At 47.0% G+C, this 20,965-nt stretch overlaps 1 protein-coding gene across 1 annotated transcript; it reads right to left on the bottom strand.

The window, feature by feature from the left end:
- Positions 1-427: 427 nt before the first annotated feature.
- Positions 428-19,142, bottom strand: SHMT2 (serine hydroxymethyltransferase 2). The gene is made up of 12 exons (XM_080990130.1): positions 18,984-19,142; positions 15,813-16,004; positions 13,696-13,775; positions 12,185-12,385; positions 11,576-11,657; positions 7,188-7,310; positions 6,706-6,845; positions 5,848-6,013; positions 3,784-3,883; positions 2,465-2,620; positions 1,510-1,617; positions 428-858 (listed from the first exon to the last, which is right to left on the bottom strand). The coding sequence occupies exons 1-12, from the start codon at positions 19,014-19,016 to the stop codon at positions 731-733; spliced, it is 1,509 nt and encodes a 502-aa protein (XP_080846256.1). The 5' UTR covers positions 19,017-19,142; the 3' UTR covers positions 428-730.
- Positions 19,143-20,965: the final 1,823 nt, after the last annotated feature.

Raw genomic sequence — 20,965 nt, 5'->3', positions numbered from 1 at the left:
GCATACAGCCATCATGACCAGAAGCCACCGAGAGCCTTGTCCTCCATGAACTTGTCCAATCTCCTTTTAAAGTCATCTGAGCCGACCCCAGGATGGAAGGCACAGGCCTCTGAGCAGCAGGAGAGAGTGACTGCTCTCAGGTCCTGCTTTGGGCCTCCCAGAGGCACTTGGCTGGCCACTAGGAGCAAAGTATGCTTTGGCCTGATCCAGCAAGGCTCTTCTTACAATCTCACAAAGCATAATTCTGTCTGCATGGTACTTAGAAGCCCACAAGCGTGCATGTTAATATGGCTGGCCGTGTGCTTCTGGGCAGAGAAGGTACTGTGAGCATGTACACATGTATACATAAACACTCTCAAACATGGATGGCAAAGGGCATGACATTAGAAGGTAGTTTCAAAAATGCTGTTTTGGTTTAGTCAAGGGAGAGAGATGAAGATGTTTAATTCTTACAACCCATCTTGCATAGTGGGCAGGCGAAAATATTACACAGGTACCATGGATCAGAGACTAGTCCTGCTATAAAACGGAAAGGAGGTCAGTTGTTTTTGAGTCACTATAAAATGGGCATTGGGAGAAGGAGAAAAGGTGGCCAAGGCAATCACCCTTCCAGAAAAGGGCACCTGCTGGCTGGCTCTCAGAGGTAGGACTACAGGGACCCCAAGCACCTGGCCTCTGGCAAGCCCCGCCCATCTGGGGGTAATCAGACAGTCTCTGGTTGGGCATAACATCAACGTTCATCAAAGCCAGGCATGGGGAAGGCACGGGCGAAGGTCTCAACTCGCTGCCTAAGGTCAGACAGGCGCTGCTTTGTCTCTGGGTCAGCCAGCAAGAAGGTTTTGAAGTCCTGGAGCTTGGCTGTGGGAAAAGAAGGAGAGCAGGAATATAAGTAAACCAGGAGTTGCAAAAACACAGGGAGACTGAGGCACAGAAGGAGGAGTTTCAATTATCTAAGAATGTACTCTTTACTCACTCCTAAATCTGGGGCCAAGCCTGAGAAATCAGGAACCCCCATTTTACCACTTTAACCAACTTTTGGTTACATAGAGACACATGGTGGAAAAATCTTGACTTGCTCAACTTCTCTGCGTTAAAAGGCACAGAGCAGGGCCAATAAAGCAGTTGGGGGGGGGACCTGACCTTCAGAGGATGTTCTATGACCTCTTGGGTCTCAGCTGAATCAAGGAAATCCATCATTCAGAAACAGCAAATGTAATTAGTGCTGTTTTTCTAGAAAAAGAGGTGCCGGAGCTCACCGTAAACTTCTCCCTTGTTCTCTCAGAATGGCAATGGCACCCATCTGAGAGGTGCCAGAGCTGAGCTCCTGTGCTGGGGGGGGGGGAGGAGCCCTGAATATAATGAGTCTATCAAACAGACCACCCGGATGTCCCACTAAAGAAGTCAAAGTCTCGAGTTAGTGATAGTCAACATGTACTAGTAATTGCAACATGCAAACAACCCATCCCAATTCAACCTGCTAGCTTTTCCAAAAACACACCAACAACTTACAGGTTTTCTTTTTGACATCCAGCCCAATCTGAATTCCTTCATCCATGAACTCCACCACCTTCTGGAAATCGCCTTCTCGGAATTGTCGGGAGGTAAGTGCAGGTGCCCCTGTGAGGGATTGGAAGAGAACAGCTCTTCTCTTTGAAAGAATAAACACCCTGGACAGTGCGAAAGCTCATAAGCAGGAGAAGGACACACACACAGACCTGACAAGGAGTTCAAAGACCTCCATGCTCCTTACTCTCTTTCTTAATCATATTGACGGATTGCCTACAAAAACGTCACCAATACCTACTGATACCGTTTTCTGCAATTGGTATTCCAGGTGTGTGTTGGGGAGGACACCGCGGGGGAGGGGGTGAGAAGAGAAGAGTCCTCATGGATTGTAGTGTCCTATCCCAGTTCAGCCTTCCTTCCCCATTAGTATAAATAATCTGCACTAAAAGTGAATGAATGAATGAAGTAATTTGGACCAAGAAAACAAGAACCTGGAAATGAGGTGATTTATAGCGATTTGCTTACTCTGCTTAATTTATTATACTAATTAAGGGCAAAAATTTACAAGATACTGGAACTTTCTTTCCTCACTCTAATTTCTGGGATACTTTCAAGCCTATTTTTGCAGTCTTAAGGGCTAGAAAGTTGTTTTTTTATTACATGAGTAAGATTCTGAGCTTGCTGAACTCTGGGCCCAGTACTGATTTCAGCACTCACAAGATGCATCCATGGAATGTGAGTAGTGCACCTATCCCCAAATTTCCATACCCTTCCCACTGTTTTTCTCCCTAGCAGTCCTGAGCAAAAATAATTGACATTATTTAAAAAGAAGGCGTCTCAAAGCAGAATTTAGCTTTTCTTGTGGCAGAATCTGGATTACTTCAGCGTAATTATATGCAGCTCTGAACATTAGAAACAGCCACACTCCTGACTTTTTTATTTAAGTCATTGTTCTTACCAAGCCGCAAGCCACCAGGTGTCAAGGCACTCTTGTCCCCAGGACAGGTGTTCTTGTTAGCTGTTATGGACACCAGCTCTAGCACTCGCTCAGCCCGGGCCCCGTCAATGCCTTTTGGTCTCAGGTCCACAAGTACCAGGTGGTTATCAGTGCCACCTAACCAGAGAGATAGACATAGACAGAGTATAACCTTCCTAACTCACATCCATTCTCAACACTCAAATAATAGGTCCAGCTCATAACAATTATGATGATCATTAGAATTACCCTGCTAGGTTAAAGACCTTCATAGTTGCTTGCCGACACAGCCTGTTCATTATGGCGGACATGTTGATGGAGCCATCCACCATGAATTTATCTAATCATCCTAGTGACCACCTTTTCCCACCCACCCCACCTCCCAGAAAAACTGTGACATTGAATTCATAGACTATCCTATGTATTTTTTTAAATTTATTTCATAAAATTTATATACTGCTTGGTTGTAGAAGCAGTAGTACTGTGTTTAGAGCAGGGATGCTTAACCTGTGGCCTCTCCAGATGTTGTGAGATGCCATTGGCCATGTCGTCTGGGGCTGATGGGAGAGGGAGTCCAGCAACATCTGGAGGGCTAGAGGCAAGGCACCCCTGCTTTAGAGGTCGATTCATGGAACTGAACACCAGCAATTTCAAAAAAGTGTCCTATACAAGCACCTTTTTCACATCTCCAAGGTGAAAATATCCTCTTGATTGAGACTACTATATGGTGCTTGGCAGAGGAGGGATTTGAACCAGCACTCCAGTCACTGATCAAAATGCCTTTAAAACTTTCCCACAGCCCTTCTTATTCCACCCATTCCAAATAGCATGCTTCTGCAAACAGCTACAGGCTTTCACATCTCCATATGTGCTACTCACTGGCTAACCTACCCCAACACTTCCCTTCCCACTGCACCAAAATAAAGTCAAGACTCAGAGCTAAATCACACAAGCAGAAGAGTCAGATGGCACGGTGTTGGCTGGGATGTGCCATTTCAGACCACAGGTGGGGAAGCACATGTTTGAATCCCATCCCATATTAAAAATTCCCTGTGCCCACCATTAAACTAGAATATCAGAGATATAACTAAGCCTAGAATTCTTCTCCCCTACATACCAATTTCTGTATACGCTGGGAGCTTTTACTATATAATATATATATTAAATATATAATAATATAATGCCTAAAATGTGCCATCTACCTGCAATCTGAAATGGTACAGCCCAGTAAAAGCTTCCGCCATGTGACTCCTCTGGTTGTGTGCTTCTGCTCAGAAGCAAACGGAGGGTCCTCACTATACCTGAAACCAGAGTGTATCCTCGCTGCAGCAATGCCTCTGCCATGGCCTTGGCATTCTTCAGTACCTGCTGGCAATACTCCCGGAACATAGGTGAGCTGGCCTACAACGGAAAAAGGGATGCAAAGTGGGCCAGAATCAGCACTTCTCCTTTAAGCAGCACGGCTTGCAGCATTTTGTCACTCCACAGGGAAGCAGGGGCAACACTCTCTCAGATTCTTCCCAGCCCAGAACTCCAGGGCTGGGAGGGTGAACCTTTTTCAGTACAAGGGCCAGACGGACAAACATCCTTGGGCCACAAGCCAAGACTGAGTGCCGGGACCAGAAGTAAAAGTGGGCGGAGCAACGCACATTACTTTGGCCTCTATACAGCCATGCAAAAAAGCCACATGTTTCTACACACGTCTTCCTCCATCCACACAAGCAAGAGGCATTATCACATTTCAAGGGCATCATCACCATTTATTTCTTGTACCCCGCCCATCTGACTGGGTTGCCCCAGCCACTCTGAGCAGCTTCCCAAAAAATATAAAAGAACACACAATATATCAGACATTAAAAGCTTCCCAATACAGGGCTGCCTTCAAATTTCTGCGGAAGGTTGTTTAATTGTTTAGCACTTTGATATCTAACAGGAGGGCGTTCCATAGGGCAGGTGCCACTACCGAGAAGGCCCTCTGCCTGGTTCCCTATAACTTCACTTCTCGCAGGGAGGGAACCACCAGAAGGCCCTCGGTGCTGGACCTCAGTGCCCAGGCTGATCGATGGGAGCAGAGATGCTCCTTCAGGTATGCAGACATATTCCAGACAGGCAAAGCTGAACAAGGAGGGCACGGCTCAGGGCTGGTGAGGGTTGTGGAATGGGGAGAGGGGTGTTTGGACTGGGGGTGGGGGCATGGCTTGAGTGTCCCAAAGGTCAGGTAGAAGGGTTTAGACACCCACATTTGGCTCCTGAGCCTGATATTCCCCTGTCCTGCTCTAGGGAACACTCTCCAACACTGGCACTTAACTGGTCAAAAGGAGGGCAGTCAGTCAGCTGGCACAATGTTGGCAAACTAATACTAGTTATTAGAACTTTAACAGAGATAGCTACGCTCTTGGAAACAAGAGAGAGGGCTTTTTCATCAGTGGCAACCCAGCTGTGGAATCCCCTCTGCTATGGCATTTTTATTCTCTCAAGCACTTTAAATGAAACCAAGAAGAAAGAAAATGATGTTTTAAACAATGAGTTGCCCATTCTGCTTTTCAAATTGGTTCTGAAGTTGTGGTGAATTTGTAAAGTACATCTCTTTCAATTGCTTTTTTTGGGTAGCATTATATTTATGTCATTGTCTAGCATTGTAAATGCTTAGAGGGAACTACCCTTGGATAGGAAGGGCAGTATACCAAAACATGAAATAAAAAGAAATCAAAGCTAATCTTCTAAAAGATGCAGGAATCTAGCCTCTTCTAGCAGAATTAAGAGAGCCAACGTACTGGACCATATGGAGGACAGAAGCTTGCTAGGAGAGCAGCGGGACAGGGGGTGCCTACCCCTAAATGGGGAGTTTGTGCCCCAACTCCAGCAGGACAGGGGAGCAAAGGGCCCTTACTGCTCCTGTGAGGCAACATTTTTGATTAAAAGGTAGCTCCTCTCAGGGATAAGAGAACTTGATGGAACAGCATATATATATCAGGCTCACTGGTTCATGAGCTGAATTTTCAGAATCAGGACCATGGAAAGAAGGATTGAGGTCCAGGGCAGGATAAACACAGGGCTTGGTCCAGACCACCAAGGCAAACAGGCAGGACAAGAGAGACAAGACCTGAGCACACAACAAACGTGAAAACGTGAAGGCATGGCGGGTTTCAAAAGGAGACAGAAGAGCTTACTATGGGGTACAGATCATTTGCACTGAGCAATGCACTTGATTAGCCAATCAACAGCTTTCTTTTGCAGGGGCTGCTGGGAAACCAAGAGTGAATGTTGCTCATTTCAGGCCATGGAGGGAGCCGAAGTGGTGATACAAGTTAACGTCGAAAATCCTGTCCAAAAGGGTACGCAGGGCTCTTATTCCCCTTTCCCACCTGTTTCAGTGCCACAGCGACAGCTGCAATGGCATGGTTATGGGGCCCTCCCTGCAAAGAAGGGAAGACAGCAAAGTTGATCTTCTCTTCCAGATTGTAGGGAATCTCCTTGCCAGTCTTCTTGTCTATGGAACGGGCACCTTTGCGGTAGAAGATCAGTCCAGACCTGCATGTGACAAGAGTGTGGAAGTGTAAACACGAAAGTACATCTATCACTAGGGCTCCAACCATACAAGGCTTTTTGGTTAGGGTTAGGGCAACGCTCACTGAAGCTTCAGAAACCAGAGAGGAATCTGAACAGAGTTTCCAATAGCTGGAGACAGTCCTTGCCTTTCCCATAACCAGCAAAACTAAAAATTATGCAAAGAATTCCATTTCTATTCCCCAACACCTTTTGCCAAAAGTCCTAACTCCAGTATTTTTGACCTCTCGCTCAGAGAGCACTTTGCCCTCTAATTACCCTAGGCACAAGATTGCAGGTGAAGCAAGAGAGATTTCACAACTGGACCATACTAGCCATGTTCACAGTTCCCGAGCAGATTAAGTACCATTATTGAGGCAACACAGAGGGTCTTCACAACCGCCAAAGAGATGAAAAATGAGTGAGGAACCTCTGGCCCTCTCCTCCTGCGGTGGGGAACACCTTGCGGGCAAAGCCCACACTCTTCCGCTGAGTTCACAAAGAGCAGGGGTGGGGGAACCTGACGCCCTCTGGATGTTGTTGAGCTGAAACTCCCAACATCCCTGCTCATTGGCTGTGCTGGCTGGAGCTGATGGGAGTCCACCTGGAGGCCATCAGGTTCCCACCCCCAAATGATGAGGACTGATGCTTCCCCACCCCGTCCTTGTCATGCTCACCTGGCTCCACGCAGTGTCTTGTGAGTCGTGCTAGTGACCAGGTCAGCATAATCAAAGGGAGAAGGGATGACTTTGGCTGCCACCAGACCACTGATATGGGCCATGTCAGCCAGCATGTAGGCCTTCACCTCTTCACACACCTGACGGAGAAGAACAGGTCAGTCTCCTGCTCACACGCTCCTTGCCACACGCCTCGCAAGCAAAAGGAACAAGCACCCTTGCACTCCAGCCCAAAGCCAGCTACTTGCAGATCCAAAACTATTAGAAGCAAACAGGTTCCAGTTGAGCCCTAACACTCACGTTTCCACTGAATTTTACTATGGGGTAGGGAGAATACACATCATTCATTCAGTCATTTTATTTGTATGCTGCTTTCGCCACAAACCCCCCAAAAACATGCTCCAAGTGGCTTACAACAAAGAAACAAGGATGCATTTCAAAGCCCTACAACTGCCTGCCCTCCCACTGCACCCAGGGGCTACCTTCTTGATGCGGGCGTAGTCAATAAGGCGGGCGTAGGCACTGGTCCCAGCTATGACGAGACGCGGGCGGAAGAGTCGGGCCGTTACTTCTAGCTGATCATAATCAATCAATCCTGTTGTTGGCTGCAGGGAGGGGGGCAGGGAGGGAAGTTAACGCATGGGGATTAAGCCAATATTTCTCCCTTCACCCATAAATGCACACACAGGAGAGAAACATCCCATAAAGCAGGGGTTGGCAATGGGCTGCCTTCACACCAAATCCAGCCCACATATGAGGACGAGTTATCTTACGACTCAACTGCCCCCTTGCCTAGTGTCTTGTTAAGATGCTTGTAGCTGGCTGAAGCTGCAGACAGTCTGATGTCCTGCCTTTCTAAGACAGAGAAGGCTGCAGGAACACCCAGGCTATGAAACCCCAGAAAGGGCTGCAGTGAGTCAAGTTGGGATTCTTTTAGCTAAAAGACTAGGATGCCTAGCAGGCTGCCTTCTCTGGTTCAGACCAGCTGATATTTGAGATCTTTTGAGGAGTCCATGACAAGCAGATTGTCATTTGGTGGCAACATGGATGAAAGCCCTTCTCCACCAGAGGGCTCACCCTCTGGAATAACCTCCCTTGGGTCTCTTGTGAGGCAGAGACCAGAATACAATATGAAATTTCTAACAGATCTTTCTACTGTAATGTGAAATCACTTTCAGATGCTTCATGGGAAGAGACTCATAAATGAAATGAAATAAATAATAGCAACCACCTTTAAATGCCTGTCTAAATTTATTAGAAAACAAAACACCAAGGTGGTTATCCCCAACAGAAGATGAAGCAAATAAAAAATTAATATGAGTGATAACTGGGTACCTATAATGAATTGTTAGACTTTTCAGAAGGAGAGCCAAATATGAGAAAAATAGAAGAGATTAAAGAATTTGTATCGGTTAAATTATCATCAAATCAATTCAAAATTTAAGATAGATAAGAAATTGGGATTTGCATAAAAACCATCACAATTTGAAAAATGCTACGATCCAGAGCTAAAATATTTAAGTTATTTTTATTCTTATTACCTTGTGCTTGACTGTAACACAGTATGCATTGATGATATGATAAAACAGAAAAGCTTTTTTTTTTTTTTAAGGCTCTTTAAGCCTTACGTTTACCCAAGCTTACCCTGGACTTAGACTCTTAGTTTTGAATTCTGCATGCTGTTACATTTTATTTGTGGTAATTTTCAAAATAAATAAATCAGAACAGAGATCTTTTCTTTTTTTGCCACCAGGTAGCCTCTCCACGACCAGTTTTATTGGCTGCCAATACTGACTGAGAATGCAGAACTATAAAGACGCTGCTGCTGCTGCTGCCGCCTCCTCTCCTTCCCAGAACAAGGAAGCATTGTTGCGAGAATGTTTTCTCAACCTCAGGCATCTTTGTGTAGCTGGCAGAGGCAGGCCAAGTGGTCGAGCACACAGAGAACTGACGCTTCTTGGGGAGTAGAAAAGAGGAGAGGATTCTCTACATTGCCTTGGGGAAAAACAGCAACTACACTTCAGAGCCACTCAGGAAAAGTGGATGTGAGTGAACTGTGAAATTATCTCCTTCACCCGTAATCTTGTGCAAGGGATAATCAGTGGGCAAAGTGCACTCAAGAAGTGAGAGGTTAAAGATAAAAGAGGCTGAAGGAATAGCACAGAGCCATCTTGCCAGTATTAAAACAACAGGTGCCCAAGAAATCCAAATCCATACATGCGTCGCAAACTGAGCACATCTGCCAAATTTCAACTCTTTTCTTTACATGATTTAATCTGCATTCTTTAGCACTGTGCAAAATGTATTCTAATTTGGATAGTTATGAAGAGGAACAAGAAGCTACACAGGCTATGGAAGACCTCTTCTCAGATTCCTGAAAGGATTACTTCCAAGCATTATCTATATGTGGTTAAAAGAGCTTGGCCCTTGTTTGCAAAAAAACTAGCTAGGGGAGAAGACTATGAGGGCACCTAGATCATCATCATCACTATCATCCACCCTTCACCCGAAGGTCCCAGGACAGCTTACAGCAATAGTAAATGCATCATTTAAAAGAGGCTCAACAGGCCCCTCCCCTTTGGCTGCCAGGCCATTTCAGCCAAGTCATGCCCACCTGCCCCATACCTGACATCATAAACTCCATCAGATGTGGGGCAGGTAAGGTCATGGCTGAGCAGAAAGAGATTTTGCAGGAACAGTCAATCAGCTGGACTGCAAAGCCCCGGGTACGATGCCCAACAATCAGCTGACCCATGGTGTACTGATATATCACCCAGGACTGGACTGCAATGGCTGCTTCACCCGGAAGTATATTGCGGGTGAAACTGCCACTGCTGAGTCCCTCTGCCACCCGTGCTCAGCACGCAAGGGAGAAATAAGCTGCTGCCGGCCGCTGGCAGCAGAGGGACTCAGGAGCAGCAGCAGTTTCAGGTGAAATATACTGCTGGGTGAAGCAGCCATTGCACTCTGGCCCTCATACGGTTGAGGGGCCGATGTAGCTTGTTCCTCCCTTGGCTGCCCGCTTGGGCAGGTGGCTCCTTTAAACTTCTCCGTTTTGGGGTTGCCTGGCTGCCCGTCCCTCAGTGGGGAAGTGTAACGGTGCCCTCAAGCCGCCTCTGGCTTGCGCAAGCTGGAGGTGCCATTACACTGGAGGGAGCCTTGAGAACGGAGCCCATCGGGCTCCCTCCGTTTACAAGTGAGTGGAGAGCGAGCAGGCTGCTTCCCTCTCCGAGGAGAAAGAGGGAGCTCACCTGCCCCTCACCCCGACATCGGCAGGGCTCTCACCATCTTCAAGCAAGTGGGGAGCGAGTGGGCTGACTCTTTCTGCTAAGAGGAAGAGGCAGCTAGCTCGCTCGCCCCCCACAAACCCAAAGGCGGAGGGAGCCCTGAGGAGGGAGCCAGAGGCGGGGTGGTGGCTCCTTTAAAATTATCTGTTATGGGGCGCACAGCTGCCTGCCCCTCAATGGAGAGACTGGGCTTGCTCAGCTGGGGGCGGGAGCCTTCTCGCCCCCCAGCTGAGCAGTGCAAACAAGCTGCATCATCCCAGCCCACGGAGCCCTTGGGTGAAAGTGCCTCAGCTCCAGCGCTGAGCACTGTGGCAGTTTCACCCCATGCCTTGTGGGTTGGGGCCAATGCAGCTTGTTTCAACTTCACGGTGTATCACCAGATCACAATGTTTGGCTGGTGATGCATCGCAGTGTTGAAAACCTAACATTGCCCAGCCCTACACTGGGCTTTAGAAGGCCCAGCAATCACCTGATAGTCAAGCTTGTCGATTGCTACCCAAGGGTGTTGCAAAATGCTCCGTTCAGGCTGTACCTTTGACTGCATTGTTTGATTTCAAACCATGTGGGCAAAAATGGGTCACCTGACATCTTTATGATGTAAAGTGATTGGCAGGTGGGTGTCTCCACACACCTGTCAACCGTGCTCCATGGAGGGTGGGAGAGACAACAATCTGGGCCACTGGACAGATCCAGTTCTCATCTGCCGATACAAAGGGGGGGGGAGGGGAGAAGAGACACACCACACAACGGTGTCTCCCTCTCCAGGCAAGGTAGCTGACTACAGGGTAGAGGCAGCTGATGGTATGTAGAAGGGCTGTAGAACTGCAGGCAGGATCCTACACAGACTCTCAGCACAGAGGAAATGGGTGGGGTGGTGGGGAGGGGGAAAGGTGCCAAACCCCCTACCTACCAACATGATGCTGACACAAACCCCCACACTAACACTAGTCAACAGAACAAAAGTACAATGCCCCCCATCTCCCTTGCCCCCTTTCTCCCCCCAGCAGCAAGATGTCTATGACAAAAGTGACACTCACTAAATGTAAATGAACTGTGAAAAAGACTATGAATTGAAAGTGGAGGTGATTCCCTGTTTATCTGTTTTGCAACACAGAAAAATCTTAATAAAAACTATTTTTTAAGAAAACCACAGCTAACACTTCACACACAACGGCGTACATTTTGTATACACGAAGGCAAATCATTATTATCATCATCATCAGCCTCCCCACGCTGAAATCAATTAGATTGGCAAGTACTACAAGCAAGGTCTACTTGGTGGTGGCCCTATATTTGTGTAAATCCCTCCTGCAGCTACTTTTCAGTTGGAAGGTTAAGCTAAATTTTGATTACTTAACCACTCATACCATGACTGGTTGTAAAACTGTTTCTTCTAAAATGCTTTAAAATTGTTTTTATGAGCACCATGATTGTCTGTGAAATCCTGCTAAACTGATGTTTTAATGATTGGACTGAATTTTATTGGAACAAGAAGTTTCAGTTTTATGTTTCATTTATGAATATAAGCTGCTTTGGGGGTATTTTGGAATAAGGAAGGATGGGACACATTTCTGTTCACTCACATTCAGTTTGTAGGGCATGGATTCGAAGAAGATGGACGTGGCCGAGATACGTTTGATGTCAGACATATACCCATGCGTTAGGCTGCAAGAATAGGGAAGACATATTGTCAGGAGATAATCTAAGCCCCCAAAGCAGAACTCTGACCATGGGACCAAGTAAGAACCTTCCCACCCAAATGGACCCACAGATTAACTAGTTATTCATCCTCAAGTAGGACAGTCACTTCCAAGAGGGATTTTCTATGTGGCAGAGTAACTACACGAGGCAAAGTATGTCCCCAAAAATACGAGTTCAAAATCTCCACAAACCAGAGGGAGAAAGGAACCAGAAGCTTCTACAGACACAAAGGTGAAAAACCAATTGCTATATTAAACTGGCTAAGGACCAGCAAATTTCGCTTTGTCAGGGGACCATTATCCTGTGGAGGATTTTATCACCAGTGTCAAGAAAAACCACAATGCCCTGAACCCCACACAAAGACCCACTGTGTCAGCATTGCAGTCCTTCTCCTTCTACCTCCCCATCCCGGTTCCTTCAGTTACACCTTCCTCACTTGCGCCTTTATTAGCCATGCCAGTTCCCAGTTCCACACCCCACTTCGAACGTACTGGCCTCCATCAGGCAGGTCCAGGCCCATGAGTCGCTCGTGGGGCTGCAGCAAAGCTGTGTAGGCAGCAAAGTTGGCAGGAGATCCAGAGTATGGTTGGACATTCACTCCCCAGCACTCGGGGTCCAGGTCAAAGGCCTCCAGGGCCCGGCGTTCACACAGCAGCTCAATGCGGTCGACCACCTCAGCGCCACCATAATACCTGTGCCAGGATGCAAAGGGGAAGGCACAATTAAAACATCAACAGCCCACACATCCGTTGCCCTGGTGGCACCATTATCTCTGAACCAGAGAAGAAGACATTGAGAAACAAAGAGAGACCCTTCTCTCTCCTCTTCATGCCACAATGTATAAAGGAAGTTGCCAAGACCACCATCCCCTAGCAAAGCCTCCTGCTGCCAGCCCAGTGCTCTGCAACTGATTTTTCATGCGCCCGCCTCTTCATTACCATATTCTTTTCCCAGATGACAAAATGCCCCTTCCCCCGCCTCTTGTCACGCCTAATATTTCATCCTAACATGCTTCTGTGGGTGATAACCACTCAAAGAGGCAACAGCTCAGACCCACGATGCACCCTGCCCAAGTCTCTTTCACTCAGGCCTCTTCCAAGGGAGGACCATTCCATGCATCAAGCAAACACCAGGTGCACCAGGACAATTCAGTGGCGGTTGCATTCTGTCTCTTCACTGTAAGAAACAGGCCCCAAGCTATCCATGGCAGTCTCAGGAAGAAGAGAAAAGAGGACTTTTCTTCATACACAGTTGGTACACCTTCTCCCCTGCCCAGCCATAGCTTCTTCCCACTAATGCTACATCTTCCTTTGGCTTATTCCCCCTTTCACCTCCTTCCATCCCTCTTCCTTGGTGCCCTCAGACATTACAGTGTGAGCTGCTCATCCCTAGGTTCATCCTGTGACACGACTTTGACATTTAAAGGCCCACAGAGATGCTGGTTGGGGCTGTGAATCCCAACAAGATCTGGAGGGCCACCACTCCCCCATCGAATGGGAACCACTATTTTGCCCCTTGCTGTTCTTCTTTAATGGCACTTCTTTTCTGCGATGTTTGTGGTTCTCCCCCACTCTCCACTGCTATCCTCACAAGAGCCTGGTGAGGTAAGTTGCACTGAGAGAGTGTGACTGGCTCAAGGTCATTCAGTGAGCTTCATGACTGAGTGGGGATTTGAACCCTGGTCTCTCAGGTCTTAGCCCAGCACTAACCACGATGCCACCCTGACGCTCAGGGTGCTTTTCCTGCATTCTTGCCCTCATGTTTTATCCGCAGCCCAAAAAAACCTGACGGCACCGGGCCTAACATCTCTGCAACTCAAGCCCCAGTGATATCTACGTGAGAAGTTTTTAACATCTTTGCATCATTTCTATCCACTGCAAGAGTCTGCAGGCCAGCAGGCCATCAAAACTGGTCTCTGCTCATCCACTTTCAGGACCCTCCATCCCAACCCATTACTGATTTATTTTACCCAGACTGTCTCGCTATTAAACAATGGCATTACCTCTTGCCAGGGTAGCCCTCTGAATACTTGTTGTTGAGGCAGGATCCAAGAGCCTCGAGCGCAGCTCGGCTGCAGAAATTCTGGAATTTGGGAGAAAGAGTTTCAAAAGGTAAGAGCTCCCCATACTCCTTGATATATGGAATGTGCTAAAATAGTATGATTTTTGTAGAGTTGTACTGATATTTTTTCACCCCCTTTTTTCTTTCTTTTTAGCTCATTTCCTATGTCTGTATTCCTACTGTGAAGTATAAGATACACTAGTCATCAATATTACTCATATCTACTGTTTATCAAAATGTGATTTGCCATTTCTCTTCTACTGTATTTTATTGTTTTCTAAAATTTGTGCAAAATTAATAAGCAGTATTTTGAAAAGAAAAGATGGAGGGGTAAAGAGAGAAAAGAGAGAGAAGGGAATCACACACAAGCAATAGATAGAGAGCTAGAAACATTCCATCCCTCTTATGCCATGTTCCTCAGACTGCATGCTTCTCTTTCCAGGTGAATAAAAATGGAGTAACTTTTGCACCTTGGAATAAGATATAACTAAGACCCAGACAAGGTACTGAGTCTTGCTCTGCAGCAGTCTATCCAAGCTTGTCATTTTGAAGAGAGAAATAGGAATTGCATCCGAAGGGGAAGGCCAAATAGATGAGAGAGACTGATCCAGGCTGGGACCACGGTGAGGTGCAACTTTGGGGCCAAGTAGCAGCTGGGGGTGTGATGATCTGAACAGTGGGTAGGAAGACATGCAGAGAAATGTCAGACATCTCCTCCTGCCCATACACCAGGATCTGGATTCAAAAATGAAAAACTCAGACTAGTTCTGTGTCTTCCTTTCATTAGCTTACGCTATTTTATCACTCCAGTCATTTCTAAAGCTAGTAGGGCCGGCCCTAGCATTAGCCAGAGTGAGGCGCTTTGGGCAGGGGGCAGCAACAGCCTCTCTGGCCATTCCTTCTGATCTCTCCTGGTACTCTGTTTGAGGACAGAGCTGTGTGTGCACTACACTGCCAGCCCTGTGCTCCTGGAATTAGCCTGATGCCTAAAGTTGTGGTGCAGAAGGCTGTCCCATTGCCAGCACTGAAGTAAGATTGAGCTGCCAGTCAATCAGCTTTTGTATGTAGAGTAGGGGAGGGAAGCCTCTTGCCCTTGGCTTCTGGCAGCAAAATGCCTTGGGCCAGCTATGCATGTCATATACCATGCAAGACCATACCTGTGAGCTGGATCCAGATTTAGTCATGCTTAGAGCAGAACCAATGAAATGAATGGGAGTCAAGCTCCATTGATGTCAGTGGGTCTAGCTTTAAGCATGACCTAATCTGGATCCAACCCCTATGCAGTCTGCATTCATGAACCCAGATTAACTACCTTTCCTTTGGATTCATCACCCATACATCCAGGTAAAGATTATAAAGATTATAAAAGCAGAGGGGTTGGGGCAGGGGGGTAGAAAATCCCAAAGCGTTTTTTCTTTTCCTTTGGACACTTTTCCAGCCCTGTTAAAAAGACCTCATTCTTGAAACCTAAGATTCTGAAATACTTTTTAACAGTCCTGACTTTAAACATTTTGCATTTAAACTGTGCATTACAAATGTTTTATTATTTCTCAAATTATTATGGCACTTTAAAACTAATGAGCTCAAAAGCAGCCAACACCAAAACTTAATCAAACACAATAAAAAGAAGGATATAAAACATCATTCATTAAATAGCAACTAAATTATAAGGGAAGAATTAAAACCAAAACCCGGTTTAAAAACACAGCAGCTAGTCCTCATGAACTATTTATTTCTCAAACTGCATACTTCAAATGAGGTTAAAGGAAGCCTCTCCTCCTGTAATTTACTAAGAAAGAACGCTCAATCGCATCCCTTGGAAAAGGCCATAGCTGTAGTCAAGCATTCAGCCTGAAGACACAAGGGCCTAACGTGGCCTAGGGGGCTGGGGCTGAATACACTCTTACGGCACTCTCAAGTGTGTAAGAGAGCTGCTGGATCAGACCCAAAGCCTGTATGACCAAGAGAGATCTCTTACCAGGAAGGAGAAAGCACTGGCCAGCCAAAGGATAAGACCCTTTTGGGCTGCCCTCCGGGGCTAAGGAAGGAGACACCCACCTCTGAGGCAATGAGCTCCAGACCCCGGCACTGGCGATCCTTCTCTTGCTGCACCAGCGCCCACATCTCAGGGTCACTCTCGGCCAAGCTCTCCTGCCCGGTCCAGCCTGGCGTCTCCTTGGCCGATGCAGCAGCTGCTTTGCTGTGTTGGGCCCGCAAACTCCCCGCAGCCTGGCAGCATCTCCGCAAGGGCTGGCAAAAGGGAAGGAAGGAAGGAAGGAAGGAAGGAAGGAAGGAAGGAAGGGTTAAATTAGCCTGGCCATCCTAAAGTATTTTGAGGATTCAAGCAGCATTCTATCCACACATTAGAATGAACAAGGGGCACAATCCTCCATCTTGGAAGTTCAGCTGCACATGTTGCAATCCAGGCACCTGCTCTACCGGAGCAGAGAATACATCAAACCTGTTGGATTTCTTGGAGACCCTGACTGCGTATCCCATGAGACCTGCTTGACACCAGTAGTAGGAGCCTTTTTCTTATGAAAGGTTGCCATTAAATCAGGTCTATAGCCAATAGGTGACATGTTGCAAAATAGGTGACCTGCCATCGTGTATGTGTGTTCCAACCAGCCTCTCTTTCTCTCGCTGCGTCTCATCCCACATGCAGAAAGTACGCCTGTGCAATATAAGCCTCCTCATTCTAGAGGCAGACAGCCATCTTGGATTTGGGATTAAGTCCCACCATAAGTAGTACAGAGAGTTTACTGGCATTCACCGGCTTCCCTACCATTCAAAAAAACAAACCAATAGAGGTTCACAAAAAGAACCACAAGTCTTGGAGCATCTGATGGTCTCTTGACTGCAAAAAGCTCACTGCAACAATATTCCATATCCAGACAGGAACCTCCATGTTAGCCTTCCTGAACCTGTGGCCCTCCAGGTGTTGCTAGGACTCCAACTCCCATCAGTTCCAGCCAGTATGGGCAGTTTTCAGGAATGATGGGGCTTGTAGTCCAACCATATCTGGAGAGCTACACATTCCCTCTGCCCCTGCTACATGCCTTCCACACTGGCTCTGGTTAATGGGAACTGTAGTTCCAAAACATCTGGAGGGCACCAGGTTCAGGAAGGCTGACACAGAGAATAATGCCTGAATAGGGCTATGGATACCAGCCGAAAATCACTAAGCAAGCTTCGTGACTGAGCAGGGATTTCACATCCCAGCCCAGCTGCAAGACTCCATCCACTATGCCATGTTAGATCTTGGAGCTGCCAACTGGGGCTTCCTCACCGTCCCCCTTCCCTACTAGCAGTTATGTCCATTTCAGAACTAGGTTATTATCATGCAAACCAGATGGGTGCTGAGGAATTTATATTACAGCCTTCTGTAATCTAAGGCAGCTGTTGAGCCCAGTGGGAGATTATGAAGTTTGGGGGGTGGCAGGCAGATAAATCATCCAACCAACTAACATATATAAAAAAGAAGTCTAGAAAGCAGCAAATAGTTGAAGTTTATCAGCCTCTTTCCACGTTGCCCCAATGGACCTACAGAATAGCATTTGCTTGCATTAACATGTAGAGTTTGGGGAAAGGAGTAATTTCTTGCCACTTCCGTCACTGAAAAAGCAACACAGTGAGAATTCTTGAAAGAAAAAGCTGGAGTGGTGAGGTGGCAGGAGGAGCTGCTTCAAGGGCTGCTGAAACAGAGCTGGCTTTGTTTTGGTGTTACGTTGCAGATGGTCAAGTGAGCTTCATTTGTGCAGAACAGCAGACACAACAACTTCTGCTGCTGCTGAATGCTGAGTTGGCAAGTCCAGCTTGGGGGGGGGGAGTTGCATGTGCACACGCAGAGTTTGCTTTTTCTTTCCTACTTCTTTCCCACATGTTTCAAAGAAAGGCAACACAAATGCCAGCCAACAGCATTTAAAAGGAGGCAGTTTTTCTTTTTAATAAAAAAAGGCTGTACTTTGAAAAAACATCTAAAACTCATAATCACCTCTGCAGATGATGTAACCGGCTCATCTCGGTTGCATCAGCAAGGAGGGAAAACTCAATAATGCATCTTGGCCTATGAATGAAACACTCCCTGCATCATTTTAAAACCATCATCGTTTTCTAAGCAAAAAGTGATTCTACAAACTGCAGGGGTTGTTTGTTTTTTCTTGTAAAGCGCAGGCACAAACTTGTTTCTGACTGCTGGATAGAAGGGTTACAAAATATTTACAGTTCACTGGCTGTAGAAACTCTTTCCTTTTAATTTTGAGTTGTAATCATGTTACCCAATGCAGATATCTTTAGCCTGCGAATCAGGAAGCCGTTTTCAGGGGGTATGTCATTTTATTGACCGGGTTCAAGAGATCAAATAGCAGCTGGTGCCAGAGAGAAGCCTCTGCCAAAGAGACTTTGGTAAGGTGATAAAGCAGGTGCCCAAGTTGCATTTCTACCTGTTCCTCCCACTCCACTTTCCCCCACTCCGAACCTGGGCCTCTTTCTGCCAATTTCCCTTTCTTTCCCTCGAAGCTGCAATGTCAGATAGGACAGTGAGAAAGGGAAAGAGATGCTACAAAAATTAGCCTATAAAAGTCAGCAAAGCGTGACCGAGACTATTATCAGCTGAAACCTCTCCCAGCAGTCTTGGGAACGTCAAGATAACTCTTCGCCTCGCTCGGTGCCGCATCCAAGAGCCATTAAGCCAGAATTAAATAATAATTGAGCTGCAGAATGGCGCACAGATCGGTGCTGCTATCAGATCCCTGGCTTTGAACCCTCAGGCGGGTATATAAACTCCTTACCCAAGAAGCTTGCCTCTCCAAACTTGCACGACTTAACAGTCCCATTTGGGGGGGGGGGAGAGAATGCCATCAGTGAGGACAGATCTTCACTCACTCGAGGAGCAAAAAAACTACTTCCCCAGACACTCCAGAACTGAACTGTCTAGGGAAAGGCCTCCTGGCGCCCCGCATATGGGGAGGGAGGAGAGAGGGGGCACGATGGAGGTGTCGCTCAGGTCAGCTCCACAGTTCCACAAGTCAAGCCACGCGCACTCGCCCAGGTGCTCCAAACATCCACAGCCACTGACCTGCAGAGCACTTCGGTGAAGTTGCGCGTGGGACTAAGGAAACCCCTCCCCCCCCCACTCTCCTTTTGCATCTCTTCACTACACTCAACTTAGGAGATCCCAGCAGATCCAACCTCCTCCCCACCTCCTGCCATTCGCATCCCACGCCTTACCTTAGCAAAGTGTCTAAAGGGAAAAGGCAGCATAGCAGCCTAAGGAGCAGAAAGTGCAAAAACCCCAAAGTGTTTTGCTAGTTGTTGCTCACGCTAAGTGAGTCTCCAAGATCTGAAAGGAGGACGGGGGGCTGGAGAAAGGGAAACACGTGGTTCTCCCTCCGCCACTGCCAGTTACTACCGGGTTCAAAAGGTATCATGGGAAATGTAGTTCTCCCTTTCCCTCTCTCGCTTTTGTTTGAAGTCAGCCGAGCGTCGTTCCTGAACTGGCGGATCGCCCTGCAGGCTGCGCGTAGCAGCTCGTACTTATCTCGCATTTGAACCCGCGGAACGGACAGAAGATCCCACTCTCCTCTCGCAAAAAAGGGAAAGTATACGCATCAGTAACGTGTCAGAGAAATTTGCAGTTCTGTAAACAAGGGGGGTTGCTGCTGGGCTCAGTTTCAGAACTATATATTGCCTGTTAGCACCGCAACTGAATTTAATACGTACACAGTCTGCCTTGCCACATGTAGGATTATACAGCTGCTCGTGCACAGATATATTGTCCCTGTCCGAGCTTCCGTCGCTTTAAGAGTTAGAAATTCAGTCGATACAGGTTCTGCCACTCGCATCGGCATGCAGGGGAAGGCTGCACCTGTTCAATTTCTGTCTGTCACGTGACTGTTATAGGCACGGATAAAAAGATGTGCAACCCTACTGTTTCTGCATATTATAGGGGGCTTACTTTTCCTGCTCCCCTGGAAGGGTTCCTGTTAGTTGGCCAAATTCAAAAGATGTACCTGAGCAAGCACACATAGGTCACCTGGTCAAAGCTTTCTCCATTATGGATAGATACATTGCATTTCTATATGCCAGTTTTGTGGAAAAACTCTGTCCTCTTTCCTTTTGGCAATGTTTAAGTGGCCGCAGTATTTATTACGCCCATAATACAGGGCGGCGAGTAGCTTAAGATGAGAACAAGCGCCTCGCCAAAGGATAATCAGTGAGTTCATGGCAGAGTTGCCTTTCACAGCACCTGCTCTTAACCACGATGCTCTATCAGCTTTCTTGAATCAGCCCATCTGAGCCCCAACAAAACCTCATGCAGGCGTTCCCTGAATTTCAGCTACTCTGTGGTTGTCTCCTGTCAGTGTAAGAAGATTCCCAACAAACAGACCACATTAAAGCATCTCACTCCACACCCAAAACAATGGAGTTGCAAGCATTCAGGTGTTACTTCTTTGTGTTTTAAGATCTTTATATCTTGAGCCATTGTACTGCACTACAGATGCATCCTGGCACAAGGGCAAAGTATTTTTACATGACACTCCAATCTCTGAATGGTGCAGGATTCCAGCAGTCTTGGTGCTCATCCAGGGTTTGTGTTTCCTTTGGAAATGAGGCACAGCAAAGACCGTGGTGTCTTCATGATGTATGGTTTAGTTACACATATGTATAACCTGCGTCTAGAGTGGAGGGATTTCCAGCAATCACATCTCAAGATGATCCTTTGCTCCTCTCTTGGGAGCAGCAGGCTTAGGTCTGCAAACAGAGGATGCAGCCATGCAGCCTATCCCTTTGTTACAGCCTGTTGCAGGCAGCCCACCAAGGATTCTGCTGGTCCCCCTTCTTCCCCACTTTTCAAACCTCTTGCAAAGTGCCACAAAATAGATAATTTATTACGGTCGGAGACCAGCTTATAAAACACACTTGGGGGTACAATCCCAGAAGGAAAACAAACATTTAAAACAACGTACAACAGTAAATTAAAAATTTATAAATGCGCATAGGCACTTAAAAACTTTAAGATAAGCTACCACAGAGAAATGACCCACACTCACCCATGGACAAAGTGCCGCTACTTTCCTTCACCCTACACCATCTAGCACTGCAGTCTTAAACCTTTTCTTTTCCTTGCAACACTGAATTTAAGGCAGTACAAGCAGCTCTCCTGCACAGGGCACTGAGCCCAGGGGGTGCAAAACAACCACAACAACCTG

This window comes from Podarcis pityusensis (genome assembly GCF_964106645.2).
Source record: "Podarcis pityusensis genome assembly, chromosome: 2".
Classification (NCBI taxonomy): Eukaryota; Metazoa; Chordata; class Lepidosauria; order Squamata; family Lacertidae; genus Podarcis; species Podarcis pityusensis.
Note: the sequence above shows the minus strand (reverse complement) of the source record. Positions and strands in the feature narration are given on the sequence as shown.

Bases quoted from the DNA above. Each gene is read 5' to 3' on its own strand.
- SHMT2 (XM_080990130.1), bottom strand. From the start codon at position 19,016: ATGCTGCCTTTTCCCTTTAGACACTTTGCTAAG. The intron at 7,311-11,575 runs GTGAGTGAACAG...CCCTCCCTGCAG, and splicing joins CCATGCCCTACAAACTGAAT to CCAACAACAGGATTGATTGA. The intron at 6,014-6,705 runs GTGAGCATGACA...TGTCACATGCAG, and splicing joins AAGACACTGCGTGGAGCCAG to GTCTGGACTGATCTTCTACC.